Raw genomic sequence first — 22,872 nt, 5'->3', positions numbered from 1 at the left:
TGAATAAAACGCCTTCTCGTAATCTATGAAGGGTATGAATAGTGGTTGGTTATATTCTGAGCATTTCTCTATTATTTGATTGATAGTATGAATGTGGTCGATTGTTGAGTATCCTGTTCGAAATCCTGCTTGTTCCTTTGGTTGATCGAATTATAATGTTTTAATAACTCTGTTAGCAAGTACCTTTGTAAATAACTTGTATACTACGGACAGCAACCTGGTCGGCCTGTAATTTTTTTAGTCCTTGTCATCTCCTTTCTTATGTATTAAGATGATGTTAGCATTCTTCCAAGACTCTCGTACCCTTCCCGTCAGGAGACACCTCGTAAATAGGGTGGCTAGTTTTTCTAACACAATTTGTTCTCCATCTTTCAGCAGATCTGATGTTACCTAATCCTCACCAGCAGCTTTGCCTCTTTGCATGCTCTCCAAAGCTTTTCTGACTCCTTCTATCATTACTAGTGGGGTGTCATCTGGGTTACTACAAGTTCTTATAGTATTAAGGTCGTGGTTGTCCTGGCTACTGTACAGATCTCTGTAAAGCTCCTCCGTTATTTTAACTATCCTATCCATATTGGTAGTTATTTTGCCTTCTTTGTCCCTTAGTGCATATATCCAATTTTTCCCTATTCCAAGTTTCCTCTTCACTGTTTTGACGCTTCCTCCATTTTTCAGAACATGTTCAATTCCCTCCATGTTATACCTTCTTACATCGAATACCTTACGCCTATTAATCAACTTCGAAAGTTCTGCCAGTTCTATTTTGTCTGTTGTACTTGAGACTTTCATGCTTTGACGCTCTTTAATGAGGTTATTCGTCTCCTGGGACAGCTTGGCAGTGTCCTGTCTAAGTACCGTACCTCCAACTTCCACTGCACACTCCATAATGATACTCTTCAGATTATTATTCATTGCGTCAACGCTAAGGCTGATTTCCTCGATAAGAGCCGAGCACCTGTTCTGAAGGGAGACTCTCAATTCCTCTACTTTCCCTCACAGTGCTAGCTAATTGATTGGCTTCTTGCGTATCAGTTTCTGTCGTTTCTTCTACAAGTCTAGGTGAAATCGAGACCGTACCATTCTATGGTCACTGCATCACACCCTGCCAACCACTTCCACATCCTGCACGATGCCTGGGTGTGCACTCATTATAAAGTCTATTCCGTTCTTACTTTCCCCATTAGGGCTCCTCCATGTCCACTTACGGTTTCCTCGTTTTTGGTAGAAAGTATTCAAAATACGTAAATTATTGCGTTCTGCAAATTCTACCAGTAGCTCTCCTTCGGCATTTCTAGTACCGTGCCATAATCTCCTACTGCCTGGTCTCCAGCCTATCTTTGCATTAAAGTCTGCCATCAGTATAGTATAGTGTGTTTTTACCTTAGTCATTGCTGATTCCACGTCCGTCTTCATAGAAGCTTTCAACTGATGCGTCATCGTGGCTGGATATAGGCGCGTAAGGTTGTATCCTTCATCTTGTATCTCTTATTGAGTTTAATTACCATACCTACCACCCTTTCATTAATGCTATAGTATTCCTATATTTTGCCAGCTATGTTTCTGTGAATTAGGAACCCCACTCCCAGTTCTCTTCTGTCAGCCAAGCCCCGATAGCAAAGGAGGTGCCCATTCTGCAGCACCGTATATGCCTCATCTGTCCTCCTAACCTCACTGAGTTTTATTATATCCCATTTAACACCCTCTAGCTCCTCGAGTAGTACAGCTAGGCTTCCCTCACTAGATAAGGTTCTAGTGTTGAATGTTGCCAAGTTCAGGTTCCAATGGTGGCCTGTCTGGATCCAGAGATTCTTAGCACCCTCTGCTGCATTGCAGATCTGACCGCTGCCGGGGTCAGTTGCTTCGCAGCTGCTGGGGACTGAGGGCCGTGAGTTATTTGACGTATGCATGTGGGAGGTAGTGGCCAGATACTGCACCCGGGTGGCCAATCCATCTCTGGTGAGAACCCCCCCCCCCCCCCCCTTAGCTCGGGTCCGTGGTGTCACTACACACTAAACGCCTGCTTATGCAGACACCCCTGCGTGCCCACTGTGCTATGTAATAAACCCTGGAGATTTTGGAATGTAATATAAGCCGCATTTATATCCTGATCCATCTGAACATTGACTAGCTGAATGGCGTCTATTCTGCCTATCTTATTATAAAAGCGTTCTCATCTGTTTTCACTCTTGAAATGGTTACTCCTTTTCGAATCTTTAGTTCATTTCATGATTTCTCTATTCTATGCAATAAATTTGTAGTCGTCAGTAAAGATGGTATTTTTTCTTTATTTAGAAACAATAAAAATGCTGCAAGTATAGATCTCCTTGTTTTTAGCCACGATATATTAAAATATATTTGGGAGCATTTTTGAAGCCTTTACTGCACTTTTTTTATTGATCATTATCCTTTTGCTGTATTCCTCATCACTGGTGTGAAGCCAAGTTATGCAATGTTCTAATCAGGCACCTGCCCTGATTCTCTAAACTACAGACTCATTCCTTTCACTTACACTTTTTCCAAGCTCCTCGAAGGCATCATTCAAACTCAAATAAATAATTATTTCAAAGATTACATCATGTTTAAATAGCACAGTTTCTGTAAGGAATTTCCTTGTGATCATCAGCTGACATAATTTACTCATGGCTTATTAATAGACACTGGCTTTCAAGTTGAAACCTTGTTTCCCAGTTTTTTCGGTGCACTGATTGGGTCTCCGACCATAGGCCTGTATTCACTAACCATCCTCGGTGTTACCTCAAGTTTTTGTTATCGGTTGTAAGCCTTTATTGCGCTTGATGAACAAAGTTGGCCAGTATTCGTGAACCAGTCTTGTTGTAGTTTTTTACCTCCTTACCATTTTTGTGCCTTTATAACACAAGTAGAGGGTACAAAAGCTTGAGGAGAACTCGAGGAAAGGCCAAGGTTGGTTTGTGAATACGGGCCATAGACTCTGTAGTTAACACAACTGAACATTCACACACACATCTTAGTATACAAGGGTTCCTCTGATATCGCAGTCAATTCACCTCTGTTAATGGCTCTTACTCTTCGACAGCTCAAGTAACATTCGGCACTCCGCAGGGAAGTTTTCTTGGTCCCCTGTTCTTTTCTAATATTTGTTAATGATTTGCCTGAATGTATTTTTTCTCAAACTAGACTTTTTCACTGATGACCTCATTTGTAGTGTACTGAGCCATGAAAAGTAACTCTGGCTATCAGTTATTATAAAGCAACCTCTGTTCAATTACAACTTGGGGCTCATCATGGCAACATTTCTAAATAAGTGTAAGGCTCAACTTGTCACGTTTACAAAAAGTTTTATGCTGCTTTCTGAACTTCACATACTCCAAATACATAAATGTTGATTCAGCTTGCCCGGACAACTATTTAAATGTTCATTCTATGTTTGACCTGACATGGAGCCGTCATACCTATTTCGCTTTGTAGTTGCCACTACCTCTCTGCCTCTCAAATTGTAATCTACAACATGCTCCTGCACAGGTGCTTAATCTCACCCACTTTACTTTAATTCATCCTAAAATATAGAGTATACTTCATAGATGTGGCACCTGAATTAAGCCTACATCATAGGTAACATCGATCTCTCCAAAAAAATCAACAGATTTTTTTTTTTCTGATTACTACCATTTCATTGGTGTGTCAGTCCTAAAGGCTTGTGCTGGTCTTGATAACCTTTACCATCATTGTACACTAGTTTCTTTACCTCTTTTTTATAAAATATACTGCCACTCATTACTTCATTTTTTTTCCAATCATATTTCCACATCACCATTGTCCTTTCAAAATTAAACACATAGCTTGCTGTACTTCCATCTTTGCTAAATCATTCATCCCTAAAACCATTATCGAGTTGAACTGGCTGCCTCCTTATATTACAACTAAAATTAATACACTTAAATTTAATAAACTTATTAAAAGTATTACCCATTTGTAGGCTGTCTCACTAGAGCTTTTCTATTTTCAGAATTGCATTTTTGTATATTTTGTTTGTTATGTCACACTTTTTTAGGTGTTTGTTTGATCAGTATTGTTGTTCTGCTGTTTATTGATGCTACAGCCTATCTGTTTTTCCCTCCTCTTTATGTAATATATCCCTACAAGTAAGGGCCTTGAGGCATTTCTTGCAAGAAAATCAGTAAATGACAATTCTAATGTACCAAAGTCTCCTTCCCGTTTAAATGAAACCGCTTTATGAATTTTCAGGCTAGTTAGTCATTATCAATAAAGTTTGTGAATGTCTTTTTTATGCCATTTCTAAGCCTGAAGAAAAAAATAGCAAGAAAATACTTTAGCCACAAAAAAATCATTTTTTATTCAAGAGAAGCATTTGCATGTATAGGCTGGTGCACATGTATGCACTTATATTTTCAGAGGTGGTGCCGCTTCAGTGGCTCATACAGTACTCGCCTACTCACCCAATAGATGCAGCTTTGATTAATCCAGGCACCATGGTTGCATTTCTGTAGAAGTGAAATTCTAGAGAACCACGTCAGGTGGAATACTAGGGCCCAATAAAGAACCCAATGGGGTTCAAATTGTCTGGAGCCTTCCAATACACTGTCTCGAAAAGGTCGTACTACTTTGTTAAAGTCTGTAACCTAAATTTAGAGGCAAAACTCTAAAGTAAATGATAACAGTACACTGATGAAGTCATGCAATAAAAGTTTGGACACAGCATGGTAGAGTTGACGTGTCAGAGTTAATGGTGTGAAAGTATTTGAAAAGTGCAAGTAATATTGTGCAGTACCATTCAATTTGGTCTTTTGTTTGAATAACTCTAGGGGAATATTTTTTGATTGTTTAAAATTACAGCAAAATCTCAATAGTATCAAACAAACACGAGATAAAGGTATGATAAATATAATCCAAAAGGCCAAAATTTGTTAGATATAGACAGCAATCACTTATACTTTTTAAGGAGAGTCACCAGATATTTTAGGCCCATGGCAAAGTAGCTCCAGTGCGTTACATGCCACAAAAGTGCTACTGACATTCTTTTGGGCCCCAAATCTGAACGAAACATCGTAAATAGTGTAGTGCACATGTGTGAGTGTATGTGTTATGTGTTTATCACTGCATATATCATAGTTATCACCCAGTATCTGGAGTAATATGTCAGGCGAAAAGCCAGACAAACATCTACAACTCTCCACTAAAATGATACTCACTCTTCAACAGCTTTTTGCAAAATCTGGCTAAAAAATCACCAAATTTTTCTTTGTGTTTAAAACTTGCTCTGCTGCCAATTTCTGTAGACGAAAATTTTCTTGCCTGTTCGTGCTAGTTTATAGCTTTTCGCCGACTCAGCTAGAGAGTATCAAACAACAATTTTCATTCAAAGGATGTCTATAGGATGCACTCGATAAAATGGTGTTTATGGCAAGCTAATGAGATAATGTAACTGTAAATAAATTACTTTTTTATGTATATAAACTCATTAAGGAATTTTGGCACGAGCCAAATTGAATAAATTTGTGAAATTCGATATTCACTGTAGAAGCATGTCAAAATAAAACGGCACAAATAATATGTCATAGCAGCCTGTTCAACATGCTATGAAGTAAAAACGATTAAGGTGCTCAAGATATATCGACTGAAAAATAAATTCCAATTTCGCTTTTTTTTTAGAAGAAAGTTCAGTGTTCATTGAAAGCCAACTTTGCTGGTCACTTAGTGGACTAAAAGTATTCATAAAGTTATATATATTACCTAAAGATATGTGAAGTTACAGGGAAGTATTGTTTTTTGAACTCGAGAAATACTTTATTTTTTTCAATTTTGTAACACTGTAAACTTTTTGACGATGTAATGCAAGTGGCAACACGCGTTCGCAACAGCAGCCTTCAGCCCAAGCCCACTGATCTGGGATGTAGGCAGTAAGCTTGGCACTGTCTATGAATGAAATGGGGTTATCATTGGCGTTTTATTGCCAACAGAGGCAATACAAGCAATGTGGTAAGAGAGTGACAACATCTCAATGAGCCATCCAGCCATTACAGATTTACGATCATAACATGCTACTTTCTTCAGAGGGTTCTGCAAATGAAATAGGTGTGTTTTTTATATTTATATAACAATAAATTAAATAATATGCATTTAATAAGCCAGATAGAGCACTGGTGCCATTCACGCAATATACTAATAAAAGCTGACCTTTTACAATTGTTTAACTTCAAGTGCAATGCATTTCTAGTGAACTTCTGTGACTTTGAATCAATCAATCATACAATCAAACGATCTCTCTCTCTCTCAATATATATATATATATATATATATATATATATATATATATATATATATATATATATATATATATATATATATATATATATATATATATACCTATCTATCTAGCCACCTACGACCTTGTGCACTCCTTAGCATATCATTAAAGGGATGTACACACCAAAATTGGTATACATACCATTATACATTGATTGGTACACTCGCAGCCGTTTCATTACATAGATATGATATGACGAGATATTTTTGTGCAAATAACATAAATTAATGGTGTGGTAATGGAAAAACCATGACATGCATGTCACGAATGGGCTCACATGCATGTCACGAATGGGCTCACATGCATGTCACGTTCATGGTGTGTTTGCGGTTATTTTGCTATAGCTTGGTTTATACCAAAATTAATATGACGTGACCATAGGTCAGCAAAACTTATGCAGCTCATTCAGACTGAGGCTCACAGCTTGATCTGAGTTTGATTGAGTCGACTCGTGGGTGAGTTCGTTAACCTATGGACGTGACTGCATGATGAACATAAAGAGCAAATGGTAACATGTAAATTATGACATACAATCATGCACCACGTGATTTACATGCCGGGCTCTTGGTGTGCTTGCGGCAATTTCGCTAACTTAATATACAGTGAAATTTGCATTGCATACCACTGTATGATGACCATAAATGACATTTCCTAACATACAAATCATAATATCCACGTCTTAATTGTACAGCATGGTTTCCTCCTTCCTGGCTGCTTCGCATATTATGCATCGATTCCTGTATACTGTGCATGGGATCTGCCTTTTCTTTTTCTTTTCAAGAAAAGCATCCTGCTCCTTGGGAGCCAAAGAATGTCATAAAACTAAAATATAGTCTAGCCTTATGACGCTGTTTATGTTACAGTAACATAATGCACTGCGAGTGTCAAGGAAAGCTACTGTGCATGCTCGTCACAGCAGCCAACCCATGAGTGGGGCCATGTGTATATGTCAGGTTGTTAGAATGGCGTGTATGAATTGCTGTGTGAATACATTTATATATATATATATATATATATATAAATATATATATATATATATATATATATATATATATATATATATATAAATATATGCCCCTGCAGCAATGTTTTTCAGTGTTCTGCTGTAACAAAGCTTCAGAAACAGGCGGGAACTCTGGATTAGTGTCCACCGTGTAAATGTACAGGTGATTTTGCGGGAACATTTATAAAGTACATGTAGCTATAGTTCGTAGTATGCTCTATGTAAATTAACTGATACTTTTAATGTGCTGAACCAAATGGCAGCCGGTAATGTGATCTAGAGTCTGCAGCCTACATTTCTTTGGCGGAAAATCTTCGACTGCAGATCCAGCAATTTTCTCTCGTACACTAAGGCCACTTTAGATGCCAAGCGTGTTATGGTCGAGTTCAATGCTGTGTGCGGCGTGACCACCCTTGCTGCGCATGCGCGTCCCCTCCCCGTCTCTCTTTTCTCCTACACTCCCCCTTCTCTCGACTCGCACCACCGACGCAAGCAGCATCTGATAGCGAGTTCCTTGATAAAAAAAAAAAAATGACTGCTAGCACTGCCCAACCGTTCACTGGCCACCCCGTATTAGGCACTGGATATTGACCTCCAAGGTAGTGCTGGTGATAGATTTCTCTTGTGCGTTGTTGAATAATAAAAATGAGCAGAGTGCGCGTTATACTTAGTTAAAAAGGTACTGAGGGTCTCTGCATTTAATAAGAGTCTTGTGTCTCTCACCCATTAGCAGTGATTGGCATGTTACAAAAAGAAACACTGGTCCATCACTGCGTGCTTAGCGCCTCGTCCCCAGGTTGATCTCCTGCGCAACGCCACGATGAGAGCCAGCGTCCACGGCGCCGCCTGTGTAAGCGTTAGCGCCTGCTGCTTCACACGTATGCATGGTTCCCTTTAGTGGGAGAGAGCAATTTTTCTTCCACCATCAGTTTGTCTATCGGCGCAGATCGCAGACTGTGCAGCTCGTAAGCAGGAGCCGTACATTAGGAATAAGCCCTGCATGCCTTACCAAATGCATCGCGTACTACGAGATTTTAAATATTTGTTCCCCATCTGCAGCAGTTAACCTAAACAGCACTGCGCGCGCAATCAAAGCCACGCCACGTCAGTCTATCTATATAACTCGGTGACAGCTAAGACATCATGTGCGAAGATGGCACGTGGCTAAGTTACTCAAGGACTCATGCAAATTCAACTTGCGATCAACCAGCTATAGTTCCCAAAGTGAGCAATTAAAGAAATGTAACAGCTATTATCACATCAGGTATTGCCTCTCACTCACATAATAGCCTGTCAAATGTGAGCAGCTTTAATACACCAACAGGTGCGTACGACGAATAAGGCATATATCCTTTGATTGCTGCACATCATTTACTTATAGGCTTTACCGCAATGCTTTCGCAATGCAGTGAAGCTTAATCATCTTTTGGTAATTGTCTTTTTGTCTGTTTGAAAAGGACTCGCCAAGATGCATACTTGGCCTGAGCAGTCGCAAATGCTTATTTTTGTTTGATGCACAAGTGGCCTGTGCATGCGTTCATTTCGTATCATGCAATGCTCTTCTGCTCACGCTGGCTTTACCACAGTGCTTTTTTCATGCAGTGAAGCTTGATCATAGTTTGGTATTCGTCCTTTTGTTTGCCTGAAACGGACGTGCCAAGATGCATGTTTGGCCTGAGCAGTCGCAAATGCTTATATTTGTTTGATGCACAAGTGGCTTGTGCATGCGTTCATTTCGTATCATGTAATGCTCTTCTGCTCAGGCTGGCTTTACCACAGTGCTTTTTCTATGCAGTGAAGCTTAATCATCTTTTGGTAATTGTCTTTTTGTCTGTTTGAAAAGGACTCGCCAAGATGCATACTTGGCCTGAGCAGTCGCAAATGCTTATATTTGTTTGACGCACAAGTGGCCTGTGCATGCGTTCATTTCGTATCATGTAATGATCTTCTGCTCACCCTGGCTTTACCGCAGTGCTTTCACAAGGCAGTGAAGCTTGACCATACTTGCTTTTACGTGCATTGCGACTTATCAAAGTTTTGTAATAGCTCAACTGTTGACGCTAGAAGTGATGCATTCTATGTGAAAGTTTTATACTTAACTTCGGGGATTCATGTTTTCATAAAGTTTTCACAATATATCAGTAAGGTCGAGTTGGAAACTATGCATTTTTGGAAAACGCCCACGAACACGACGGAGACACGAGATTAGAAAGACTCAGTACTTCGCCTTTGTCTTGTCCCTCCGTCGTTTTCACGTTCATTTTCAAAGTATCTATCAAAATGCTGACAACGCTGTTTCACTGCAAGCAACCTTTGGCGTGTAAGAAAGGGAGCTAAATTTTCTCTCAGCCTGTAAACCAAGCAATTGCGGCTACTCGATGTGCGATAATTAAAAGACCAAAATTAAGAAGGACCAGCTGATGTTGATAACAGGTGCTCATAGCAGCACTTTTTTGCTGTGCACTTGAATTCCTGTCTTATGTAATGTTATGGTCCGTGAGTACACAATGACACTACTACAACCAAGAAAAATTTTACTAACATTTATTTGTAAAATAACTGCTACAAAATAGAATTCTGATCCCCTTCTTAGTAGTTGCATAATTTAGCTAGAAGAAGACAGCATCATCCAACTTCCTGATGACTTGACAACAGGGTGAGTCCACAATGTACTGGACCTGTACAAGATGAAGAAAACAGACGAAAAAAACAACAGATAAATCAAAGAGTTTAAAAAATGGCACCTGAAACTTTCAACTTGCCCACCACAGCAGTGAAAAGACTCCTGTTGTCATATGTATTTTCTGCCTGTTGGTCCGCGGGCACAAGTGCCAGTCTTGTTTATTCTTAGAAGCTGCTTAGCATCACTTCATTGCAAGACTTTTCTCTATCCGCCACCCGAGAACGCGCTCTGTAGCAGTCAGGCTCCGCCTAGAGACTTGTGGCAGTGTGACGTTAATGTGGGCAATATATACACAGACTTTGGTTGCTTAATTTGTAGCAAACTCATTGTGAGCAAATTTCATAGTTGAATTCATAAAATATTTGAATGTTATATTGTAATATAACACTAAAATGCTGAGGCTTTAGTACATTACAAACTCAGCCTGCCTACATTAACAATCCCAGTGCCACAGACATGCAAGAACTGCTTGCATAATCATGAATCAACTAAATCATTTTGATATATTGATAGGTTTTCAAAAATGACTATTTTTGAAAATTTCATATTCATATTTTTCTCTTAAAGGGCAAGTTACTGTTGCTGAAAAGAAAAAAAAGCAAATCATATACAATATCCGATACTTTTTGTTTGCAGTTTACAGCTGCACATGGTAAAAGGCTGCATGCATGATTATTTGTTGTGTGCCATTCATGGTATTATTTCCGAAATCCTTATTCAATTGACATTTAGTGATCAGCCTATAAATTTTCTTGTTTTTTATTTTTCATTCCGTGCATTAGATATGAATATATTTTAGTTCAGGAAAATTTGCTCAACGAAGGGAAGTTTTTCTACTTTTGGCAAAAAAAAAACAAAACAAAGCAAGAACTAGTTCTAGAACTTTTATGAAAGAGACAGGTTTGAGGTTTGACGTGATGAGAAGTCAATAAAGAAGGAATGCCATAGAAAGGATTGCCTCAACAAAGGAATTTGGTTCGTTGGGGTAACATACATTTGGCAATGTTTTTATGTACTTCTAGTTAACGCTCCACCACTAGCTTACAACAAGGAAAAAAAATAAGGTGGTGCATGCAGAAAGTTAACTCATCACATATTGTGAAAATTTGACCCAGAACAAGAGAAGGAACAAAGACGAGTGCTCACCTCCAACAAGATTTATCTTGAAGAGCAAACATATATACTCTTGAAATGCAAAAAATAGACAAATCATTCAAAAAGCCCACAACTGCCATGCACGAAAATCTTACATCCTCAGGAAAGACAATTCGTTTTGACAAATCCCTAGAGACAGAGTGAGAGAAAGTACTGATGCAGTTCAGCTCTAGTCTACAAATCTTTTTCGCCACGACAATTTCTCTTGTAGTTTTTTTTCCCAATGATAATGGTGTCACACAAAAGTGGTTTGGAGCCACACCTGCTGCAGTGCAAGGCCAAGAAATGATTGCGACCATTCTTGAGGTTACAAGGGTGTTCATTGCAGCACGTGTGGCTGCAAAATGATTTTGCGGGACATCATTATTGCTGGAAGAAAAAACAACAAATAAAATGACAAGAGAAATTATCGAGGCAAAGAGGATTTGTAGACTAGAGCTGAACTGCATCAGCACTATGTCTCGGGCTTTGTCAAATTGTCTTTTTTGAAAATGTAAGATATTTATTTGCGCATGGCAGTTGTGGGCGTCTTGAATGATTTGCCTGATTTTCACATTTCAGGAGTATATATGTGTTTGCTCTTCAAGGTAAATCTTCTTGGAAGTGAGCACTCGTGTTTGTTCCTTCTCTTGTCCTGGGTCAAATTTTTGTGCTATGTGATCCGTTATGCATTACCAACATGCCTAACTTCATACTTTCGATCCCTGAAGTCAGTCCTTAAAGGGCCACTCACCAGGTCCCATAACAAACTGTGGAAGTTGTGTATCTAACGGAGAGCATTATACCACAAAAAGTTTTTCAATAGGTTCATTACGAGCTGAGAAAACAGTTTCTTCTTTTTTTAACAGCAGGAAACAAGGATGAAAGGAGGCAAGCTCAAAACCCTTGCCACTCCCCCGTGTAGCCTTCACAAACCAAATCTCTTTCCTACCCTCTCCAGCATCCAACCAAGAGGTCACGTGCACATGACGTGCTCAAACAAGCCCAACCCTCGAGCGCGCGAGCGGTGTTTTTTTGTTGACCGGCATTGTATTGTGTCTACTGCCTGTTTTTGCGACATTGTTTGGAAACGCTGGCTTTGATGCGGTTGAAAAGATGAGCATAATGAGTGCTCGAATGCGCAGGACCATTAATTTCTTTTCCAGGACAGGAGTCTGCTTGATGCAGTAACCGCGGAGACACAAACGCATGCGAAACGCCAGCACATTAGCTCGGCATCTCGTTGCAATTCACGGGGAAAAAATGCAAAAGACAAACACATTCTTCTATTGCGTCTCAATATGTATCCCAAGTTTTATTAATTTCTTCAAGCAACAAATTACATTAACTACGCATGTCACGTTAAATAATTTCCGTCATGTCACGTGCCACTGTTGGCAGCGTCAGAGCACAGTCGTATACATATAGGACCAACGTCACTGCACTGCTGTGTATGTAGGGCGATTCATACTTGCACATCATAACCTCCTTCTCTGGGGGCGCGACCCCAAAAAAAAGGGGGAGAAGCATGCGTTTTGAAATTTGACCCATTTCCGCGTCGCATAGAGTTGCAATGTTTGGCAGACGTGACCATAAACTCCCGATGTACGCATTGCACTTGTCAGCTCAAAATCGCCAAACCCGGTGAGTGGCCCTTTAAAGAAAAGCAAAAATTAGAGGAGGAGACATGAAGAATGCTTAGAAATTTTGCCATATGTCTACACCAAAATGGAATGCTATTATTAATTAGAAGAATGTATCTTTTCCTTGGCAACCAGCAAACATGACTGAGAACACACGAATACTTTTTTGTCCAAGTTAGCTGCTAAAGAGCCGAGACAAGCTCCGTGAAATCCTCTTGAACAACTTGCACAAGTAATGTCCAATACTACCCCACTATATTGTGGTTGCCGGCAGACACAATGTAACTTGTAAATACTATCTCTTGGCTGTACGCGAGCAGCCATGGAGTTTATGAGAGGAAAGTCTTCGATCATACCATTCTGTATGCATTGCAGCAAATGTTTGCGTAGCATAACTTGGTTAAGGTTCAAAGTTTCTGGTTTTCTGCCTGACGCTATATAATACATGTTGGCAATTGCAAACAAGCCACAGTCAAGTGTGTTGCACTGGTTTTGTGCCTTCATTGTTTGAATGGTTAATGTTGGCGATTGTAATTTTAGAATATGACAGATTTGCCTAACAGCGTCAGGAGGGGTATCTTGATCAATTGAATCATATATGAAGACTGTGTTTTTGTCCGCACCAACATTTGTTACTGTAAGCCAATGATTGGGGTTCTGAACATGCAAGATTTGAACGAAAGGGCCTTTGATTTGAGTGAATTGTAAACATCGGCCCAGTAAGACATCTTGAAAGCCGACACAAGTAGGATACTTTTTCTGAATTAAATACTGTGCGACATTGATTACGCTATCTGATATGGAGGTGCCCTGTACCAGAACATTTAAATCTGCATCTGAAAGAGAATACCGTTTGTAGACATTTAGCATGTCTACTTTAACAGTTGCAAGGCCTACCTTTTTTACTTGATTTGGGAAAAATTTACGCTTGACAGCTCTCACTTTTTCTGGCCGCCCCCTTCTTGCTTTAACCAAAGGTACCACAAGTTTTGTACTGTTATAATGCCCAAGATAACTTGTGGCAGTAGTTTGTGCTAACTGAGCTGGTGCAGCCTTTATGGCTGCTGAAGTTTGGTTACGAGGAAATGTGGTTAAATTTCTGAAGAAAGCCTCGCAGGACGAAAGTTTTTCCATTAACTCCTTCTCACCACAATTAGATAATACGTTAGCCACGGTTTTTGACATTTCGCAAAGACTCCTATAAGCATAAGTATACTTCTCTTGTGCAGTGTCAAGCTTCACACAGGGTGGTGACTGAATGCTGCTTGTTACCACTGGTGTGGCACTAGTGGTTGTGCAGCTGTCACTCAGGAAATGATCCTTGCACCACCTGTCTGGTATGCAAGCCTTGTCGAAAAGATCTTGCTTAGTAAAGTCACGCACTGCTAAAATATGTGCACAAGGCAGAGTGTACTGGTTATAAAAAGCACATGTGCAAGAAGCCAAGCACAATGAAACACTGTACTGTGATCTTTGTGAAACTACAACATAAGAATTAGGAGTGGAAGTGACTTGATAACTTACATTTTTAAACTTCTCATACTGCTCTAGTACTTTACTTGTAGCCTCAGAAGTGCAATTACGGGACAATTCTAGCTGAATTGGGTCATTGAAATCATTTATGTTTAGGTTCAGCTTCATTTCTTTAAGCTTAGAGAACTGTAGAGATAAAGAATCATTATCAATGTAACCTACCAATGCTTCTATTGCTTGAACCAAATGCATGCTTGAAGAGAGAGAGAGAGAGAAACAACTTTTATTGAAACGGCAAGTGTTAGAGGAGTTGACTCCCCTCCCTTAGATGGCAGCCAGGAGTCCTTGGGCCCTAGCGGCATCTTCGGCTTGCCTGATGACCTGTAGTTGGTCCTCGATGCTTGAGCTTAGCAGCGCGGTCTCCCACTGCTCCGTATTCATGTATGTGTTTGGCCCCTTCACGATGTTGGGGCAAGCCCAGATAATGTGTTTGAGGTCCGCCCGCTGATTGCAGTGTTTACATCTGTCTGAGTAGAGGTCCGGGTAACAATGATTATAAGCGATTGGGTTTGGGAACGTGTTTGTTTGTAATAGGCGCCACGCTGTCGCCTGCTGCTTATTTAATGAGGAGTGTGGTGGCGGGTAATGCTGCCTCCCTAATCTGTAGTGCTTGGTAATTTCGTTGTAACTGAACATGCGGTCTCTCTCCGCACGCGGGCTCCGCGTCATTCCTGCCCCTGCTCGGCTCGCTAACTCTCGAGCTAGGGTGTGTGCGGTTTCATTGCCCGGGAGGGAGGAGTGGGCGGGCGTCCATATAACATAAACGTCGCGCTCTCCGCGAAAGTTATTCAAGATTCTTAACGCCTCTTTCGAGACCCTTCCGTTAGCGAAGTTATGAATCGCGGTTTTAGAATCACTGATTACGACGCTGGCCCTTGTGGACGCAAGCGTCAGCGCTATGGCCGTTTCTTCAGCGATTTCCGAATTTCCTGTTTTAATGGTGCCGCTAGCAAGCAGGTGGCCCTCTTGATTTGAAGCGACTATTGCCATGTGTCGACCGTCTGTATATTCGGCTGCATCTACATATACCACGTCCGCGTCATGTTGAAACTTCTTGTGCAGTGCTCTCGCTCTTGCATTCCTCCGCTCCCGGTGATGTTCGGGGTGCATGTTTCTGGGTAACGGAGGTATTATGATGCGCTCTCTGGTTTCTTTTGGGATATCGTATTTATTGCCGCTTTGGCCAGCGTACGTTATTGCAAGTTTGTGCAGGATGTGTCTTCCCGTGTTGCTTTGCGCGAGTCGTTCATATTGCGCTATCATATGAGCCTCAATAAGTTCGTCTAGCGTGTTATGCATTCCTAACGCTTCGAACTTTTCGTTAGACGTGGTGATCGGTAATCCGAGGGCTTGCTTATATGCTTTTTTAATTATGCATTCTATCTTTTGTTTTTCCGCCACTTGCAACTTGAGGTATGGGGTCACATACACTATGCGGCTGACGACGAAGGCTTGGATGAGCTGCACTAAGTTGTGTTCTTTCACGCCGTAGTTTTTGTTGGCGATTCTTCGAATCATTCGAATGGTTTGTTGGGTGTTGTTATCCAGGAACTTTATTGCTTTCCCGTTATGTCCGTTCTCGGATATTCGGAGTCCCAGAACTCTTATGTGTTGTACCTGAGGTATTGGGTAACCTCCTGCTAAGATTGTGATGTTGTGTCGTTCGTGAATGCGCTTGCGACCTCTGCTTGTAGGTCTGTAGAGTAATAACTCCGATTTTTGAGGAGAGCATTTTAGGCCATTGTTCTCCACGTATCGCTCTACCGTATTTACTGCTTGTTGTAAAATCTCTTCTATGTGACCGTCGCTCCCGCCCGTCACCCATAGGGTGATGTCATCCGCATAGATACTGTGCTGAAGCCCTTCGACGCGTTCCAGCTCTGAGGGTAAACCAAGCATCGCCACGTTGAATAGGAAAGGGGAAAGCCTTGTGGGAATAGGAAAGGGGAAAGCCGAACCTTGTGGTGTTCCCTTGTTGCCTAGAACGAATTCTTCGGATTCCGCTTCCCCGGCCGTGATTGTAGCTTTACGGTTGGTGAGAAAATCTTTTATGTAATCGTACACTCTCCGACCTACGTGTAGGTTTTGCAAGTTGCGCAATATGGCCTCGTGGGTGACGTTATCAAATGCCTTCTGCAGGTCAAGGCCCAGAATGGCTTTTGTATCCAGGGTGTGCGTTTCGGCGTCTATGATTTGATTCTTTAGCTGCAACATGACGTCTTGCGTCGAGAGTCTTGGTCAAAAGCCGATCATGGTGTGTGGGTATAGCTCGTTGTCGTCCATGTATCTGACGAGACGCGTTAAAATTACTTTTTCCATGAGCTTTCCAATGCAGGACGTCAATGAAATGGGCCTGAGATTTCCGATGAGCGGCTTTTTGCCCGGCTTGGGTATTAATATGATTTTGGCGGTTTTCCATTGCTGGGGTATGGCGCCCTTCTCCCAGCATTCGTTTATGTACTTTGTGAGAGCAGTGACGGATTCGTCATCTAAGTTGCGAAGTGTTTTATTTGTTATACCGTCGGGACCAGGGGCGGACTTGGGATTGAGTCGTCCGAGTTCGTATCGAATCTCTGCCACTGTTATGGAGGCGTCGAGGTCGACGTTATCCTTCCCTTCGTACTCTGGGAGTCGCGCCTTTGTGGCATCTCCTACGTATGTCTGGCGTAGCTCGCGTAAGAGCTCTGCTTCTGAACCTGCGTAGCTGTGTAGTATCCTTTGCAGGTTTTGTCTTTGTGTTGTTTTCGTGCCTTCTGGATCAAGGAGGCCTCGGAGAATGTTCCAAGTTTTGGACATTCCGAACTGCCTGTTCATTAAAGTGCACATGCCTGCCCACTGCTGCTGGGACAGCTTATTTGCGTAGTCTTCTATGTCTCTGTCGAGCGCGACGATTCTCTTTCTTAGACGCCGGTTGTGCTTTTGACCTTTCCAGCGCTCTTGCAGGCTGCGTTTTGCCTCCCACATGTGTAAGAGCTTGCTGTCCATTTCTTCCATTCCTGCCTCTTCGGGAACATGTTTGGTGGCTTTCTGCACGCTACGCTGGAGTGTGTCTGTCCACTTCTGTATATCTTCGATGGTCTCTGTAGCATCGTCCTCTCTTATCTTACGAAAGGTGTCGCACTCGGTTAACATTATTTTTCTACCTTTCTTTTTACGCGGACCTGCTTGTAAAATTGTGCATACAATGTAGTGATCGCTGCCTAGATTTACGTTAGTGTTGGTCCAATGAGGGTTGGATATATTCCTTATGAATGTAAGGTCCGGCGTGGTGTCTCTACTGACGCTGTTCCCCATTCTGGTAGGGTCTTGTGGGTTAGTTATTAGCGTGAGCTCCTCGTGCTGCGCGTCGTTCCACAGGTTGCGGCCTTTAACGTTTTCGATGGTGTAACCCCAGGCGGCGTGTGGTGCGTTAAAGTCGCCCACGACGATCAGTGCTTGTCTGCCCGCTACGTTTAGCACTTTGCGGAAAAGCGAGCCAAACTTTACCTTTTGTCGTGGTGGACTGTACACGTTCAGCACAAACAAGCTTCCCTCCTTTTTTCGAGACGGGAGAATTTCTAGTAGGACGTGGTCTATGTTGCGTACGCCAGTATCGTGTTCTACAGCCGTTATATTACGATGTATCAGTGTGGTTACTGTTGCTTTTTCAGCTAAAGTGCTATATGATTTGTATCCTGATAATTTTGCGGTCCCACCAGTTTCCTGGAGGGCGATTACATCTGGTGCTTGCTTGGTTTTTACGAATTGCTGCAGGTTACCCCGCTTACGACGAAACCCACGACAATTCCACTGCCAAATCGTGTATTCATTAGGCGGCGCCATGTTGGCTACTCGAGTTTTCTATGCAGCTGTTCTCAGCCGCAGGTGGTCTGCTGTACGGCTTGCTCTTGACCGGCCTCGCTCCTGCGGGTCGGGCGTCTTTCGAGACGTTTTCCAGCTGCCCTACCCTACCCTCGAGGGTGTCGAACCTCTGAGACATTTCATCTCGCATCTGCGTTATCTGCTGTTGATGCTTGAAGAGAGATAATTTTTAATCTTTTGATTGTGGCACTCAATGCGATTATTAGTATTATTACCAAATGTAGGAAGGGCTTGCCGATATGCATGTACCCACATTTCCTTACACAAGTGCCAGTTATGCATATAGTAAGAAATGAAATCTGTGCAAGTCATAGCTTGGAGGTTAGCAAGCTTATCGAAGTAGTCTTGCTCAGTGGGGGAATAAACTAAGCTTTTTAAGAGAGGAAGCAACTGATCACGTTGCTGTCTAGCTTTTTCATTAACCTTTTGCTGGAAACAATGCAATACATGCCACGTACACAAAAGTATGTTAGAATTAGGAAGAATACTGGTTAAAATGCGCAGTTCATTGAGATCTTTATCAATCATCACTACTTTGCAAGCAGACACAACAAATGGGTTGAAATCTACAAACTTTGTGAACATGGGCTCAACAATTTCAGTCGTCTCATTTCGTAAGAAGGCATAACACACACGTCTCCCACGACCACGACCGTCTTGAACTAATATAGAGTAAAGAATATAACCCTCAATATTCACTTTATACGTTCCATCAATAAATAGAATCTCTGGATACTTTTCCAAAATCTCACGCATATGCGTTGTTTGAAGAAGTATGAATTGCAGGTTATTATTTTGATTCATTTCATAGTGAATAACCCAGTTTGGATTATTTTTTAGCAAGGTCTCTACCTTCTCTAAAACCATTTCACCATGAGCCTGCTCATTGCGGATAGGAATAGAAAATCGTTGCTTGTAATTATTAATGTCCTTTGTAGTTACTTTCTTACCAGTTTTTTGCTCGACCAAGTTTTTAAAATCCTTTGAGCCAATATTACATTTAGCTAAGTCAAAGAATTCTTCTTTTTCTTCATGATTCAGGAGCCTCTTCTGAGGATACAAATCATAATATTCTGTGGGATGGTTATGCTTAGCTTGTAGTTTAGTTATCTTGTAGTGCAGAGTAGGCGATTTACATAGGCTTACCGATACTGCCATTTCACAGCCAGTACCATTGTAAGCTTGCTTTCGTCGCTTTCCTATCCCCCTGGGCTTTATTGTGCGACCGTGAATGCAGCTATATTTAATCCTAATATACTCGAAGTCCTTATCTTCTGATGTGAATGGACTTTTATTACTCTTATTTATCATGACTACATGCCTGCCCTCCCTGCACCACTCATCAAAGCTTTTCTTAAAAGAAGGAAAGTTATCAAATGTTGCATTTAAATAAACTTTGCTACCGCCACCATATAGTGTGTTTACTGGGTTATTGAGGACGGTTGGGTTGGCACCAGTGTTTACACAAATAGCCTGGGCACCAGGGCTGACAGGCCTGCTTCTGGATGTCAAAGCAGCCTCACAATACTTGTACTGCACAGCTGCAGTGCACCCAGCTTCCATAGGGTCACCAGCCTCTGTGCCAGGATCGCGCTCAATTCGCATGCAATCCCGAGTCAGTGCTGGTAGATGGCTTTTGCAGACAGAAACCTCGTTCACAGCGTCATTCGTGACAGATTCACAGTGAGTCGCGGAACTAACTGAGCAGTCTTTCAACTGCTTGCTAGGAACACGCTGCACCTTTTTAAAACTATCACGAATGACGTTGTGCGAGACACTGCCTCGTCCTTCAGGCTTTCTACCACAGACAGCGGAAGAAGCAGACTGAATCTGTTTCTGGCTCACAACTGCTGTCATAGGTGAAGTGGACCTGATGGACTTGGCAGCTGTCACAGCAAGAACTTTGCCTTCACTGTCTGCACACAGTTTAGAGCTCTGTTCTTGCTTGTGCAGTGCCGCAGCCTTCCGCCGGCTCTTCTTTGGCTGCACCAGTTTCCACTCACTGTCGCCACACTGGCCGACAGCCTGTGGCACAGCTGCTTTTCCAGCACTGGCCTCCTCTTCCCCCACAGAAGAGCGCACAAGAGCACTCTCATGCTCCTGTGAGGCTCTCCTTATTTTCCTGTCACAAGTGGTGCTTGCACCTCGACTAGGGATCATTGGCTGAATAGGCCTCTCCCCAGTGTTTCCCTTGCATGGTACACTTGTGCCATGGAAAATGGGGGAAGGCAGGCTGTCCCAGGTCCACCAAGCCTTGCTTCCCTTGCAGAGAACGCGGACACCGCCAACGAGCGTAAAGCCAATACCATGAATGGTACTGGCCAGTTGGTCAGTGTCGTGTCTCTGCATGAGAGCACTGCTGGTTTTCCAGACAGGAGCTTGTGCAGCGGAAGGTCCACCTACTGCTGGAGAATATTGAACTGCATGCATACCAAGTGCTGGAAAATCGACTTCCAAGTTGATGGAAAAGTGCTCCTGCCGAGCCCACCCACTCCATGCAGATGCCTTGGACTCCTTGTAGGACTGTTGGATCTGTCTCCTCTCTAGTTGGGTGGACAAGGCACAGGCCTCACGGTGCAGGAAGTCTGCCAGCACCTTGTTGCCAAGCCGGCTGGGGTGGACACCATCCCTGCTCAGGAATCCAGGCCAGCTGTCCACAAGACTATCCAGGATAGTGAAGCCCCTCTCCAGGCAAAGCTGTGCGAGTGCGGCATTCACATTCCTGTAGTGGTCATTCAAATGACAAACATCACACAACTGTTCTTCCCCTTGGCGGTACCGATTCTGCCCCCGAGGAAGAATGGCAGAAAAAGCTACATGCAACGTGGGATTGCTTTCGATGATTCCCTGAGCGAGCTGGCGATATTTGTCCATGCACATGTTGACACTGTCAACAGTGTTGTTCGTGCCAACATGTACAATGACAACATCAAAACTGGCCAGCTTGTCAGCAATCATTGAGAGCAAGTGCTCAATCCTTATTCCTCTGTGTGCGGCAACGCTAACAGACAAGCCACGGCGCGATGGGAAATTCTGGTCGACGTATTTCACCATTGAATCGCCCGCTACTAACACACGCGTCATGTTGCGCACACTTTCAATTCAGAATTACACCATGAAAAAAAAAGAAACAAGAAAGTGAATATTTAATCTAAAACACGGCTGTCAACTACGCAAATGCACTACGACACAGATACGAAGCACGTTAACACGGATGACCAAAGAAAGGGCCACGCACAGATACTGCCAAATCAGCCTATACGCGAAAAATCACAAAAATACGTATTGGGATGGATATAAACAACGTTAGTAAATATAAAATAGCAGTGAAAATAAGCGGTTGAGCTTAGATGAAGATGATGTTCGAGGCTTGCGAATATGTAGCAGAACAAGGCCTGTAGACAGCTCGCAGAAGCAGCAACCAGCCGTACTCCAGCAGCAGCAGCAGCAGCAAGTGAGCGTCTGCTGGCCAGCTGAGCCACGTTACGATTCGGTAAATTCGAACAACGCGCTAAATCGGAAACGACGTATGTCATGACAATTTTTGTGACGTCACTTCCGTGCGGCGCAGCAGCCAGTTTTGTGTGGGGATGGCTACAGCGCCGCGCGGCGCAGCAGCCATTGCCATTAATAAGCCACGGAATATAAGTCTTAGTGTCTCCTTTGAGGGTCAGACTTTAGAACAAGTCAAGGTACAGAAATTCTTGGGTGTGTGGTTCCAGGAAGACCTTTCCTGGAATGAACATATAAATAAATTGGCAGCAGATCTAAGTAGAAGCGTTGGATGTATGTACGAACTATGTCCGTTATTACCACTTTGGCTAAAGAAAGCGTTATATTATACAGTGATATATTCCAGGCTAAGTTATTGTGTCTTATGTTGGGGAACAACGACGGCTCAAAACTATAAAACATTACTTACACTACAAAAGAAGGTACTAAGACTATTCGAGGGATATTACGGTATGCCACAAGGTCTTAGCGCACGTCCGTTATTCCCTAAATATCTCATATTACAAGCAAACCAAATATATTATTATAGGTTATTATTGTATATCCAAAATAATAAACTATACCCCATGTACGATTCTTCTCGATGTGGTGAGTACTATCTCCGTACACATAGTATAAGAACACTGAAAACTAGAACAATCTATGGTCAACAACATATTGATGATCAAATACCGAGTCTCCTCAACAAACTGGGTGACGTACTTGACCTAAATAAGAAAACTTCCAAAAATAAGTTCAAGGAATTTCTCCTTTATAATTGTATTGAATACACTTAATACAGAAATTTGGATTATTTATTACTTTCTGTGTCCCAATTGCTTAGAGTACACTATTTGTGTCCTTTTGTTGTTGTTGTTTTTTTTGCTTATTGTTTGTTCAAGGTGCTTAGGAATGTATGTGTCTCCAGATGCTTTCCTTACCTCACCTATTGTATATATTGCGATGTTTTTTAGGTATTTCATTACTATTTACTGTCCTGTTCTTTCTTTATATCTGTGATGGTTACATGTGTGATCAGAATTTGCAAATTGTATCTGTATATAATGATGTTCTCTAATTGCGGCTAAGTTGTGTATGACATGTTATTTTTAGTTTTTATTTTTTTTTTTGCCAGACTGTATTTCGGACCAAAAGCCTCCGTCAGGCTATGTAGCCTTTTGCTTTTGCTTCGTTTTTTCTGTTGCACGTACAGAAAAAT

At 41.9% G+C, this 22,872-nt stretch overlaps 1 protein-coding gene across 2 annotated transcripts; it reads right to left on the bottom strand.

Moving 5' to 3' along the window:
* Positions 1–9,835: 9,835 nt before the first annotated feature.
* Positions 9,836–21,403, bottom strand: LOC119178185 (uncharacterized). 2 transcript variants are annotated; one of them, XM_037429373.2, is made up of 2 exons: positions 20,594–21,403; positions 9,836–9,985 (listed from the first exon to the last, which is right to left on the bottom strand). In XM_037429373.2, the coding sequence occupies exons 1-2, from the start codon at positions 21,243–21,245 to the stop codon at positions 9,933–9,935; spliced, it is 705 nt and encodes a 234-aa protein (XP_037285270.1). In that variant the 5' UTR covers positions 21,246–21,403; the 3' UTR covers positions 9,836–9,932. The 2 variants fall into 2 exon arrangements, with proteins under 2 accessions (XP_037285270.1, XP_037285271.1); XM_037429374.2 differs by having other exon boundaries at positions 20,654–21,401.
* Between the last annotated feature and the right edge of the window lie 1,469 nt (positions 21,404–22,872).

This window comes from Rhipicephalus microplus, chromosome 1, assembly GCF_043290135.1.
Source record: "Rhipicephalus microplus isolate Deutch F79 chromosome 1, USDA_Rmic, whole genome shotgun sequence".
In the NCBI taxonomy this organism is placed as follows: domain Eukaryota; kingdom Metazoa; phylum Arthropoda; class Arachnida; order Ixodida; family Ixodidae; genus Rhipicephalus; species Rhipicephalus microplus.
This window is presented reverse-complemented; position numbering and strand designations above follow the sequence as displayed.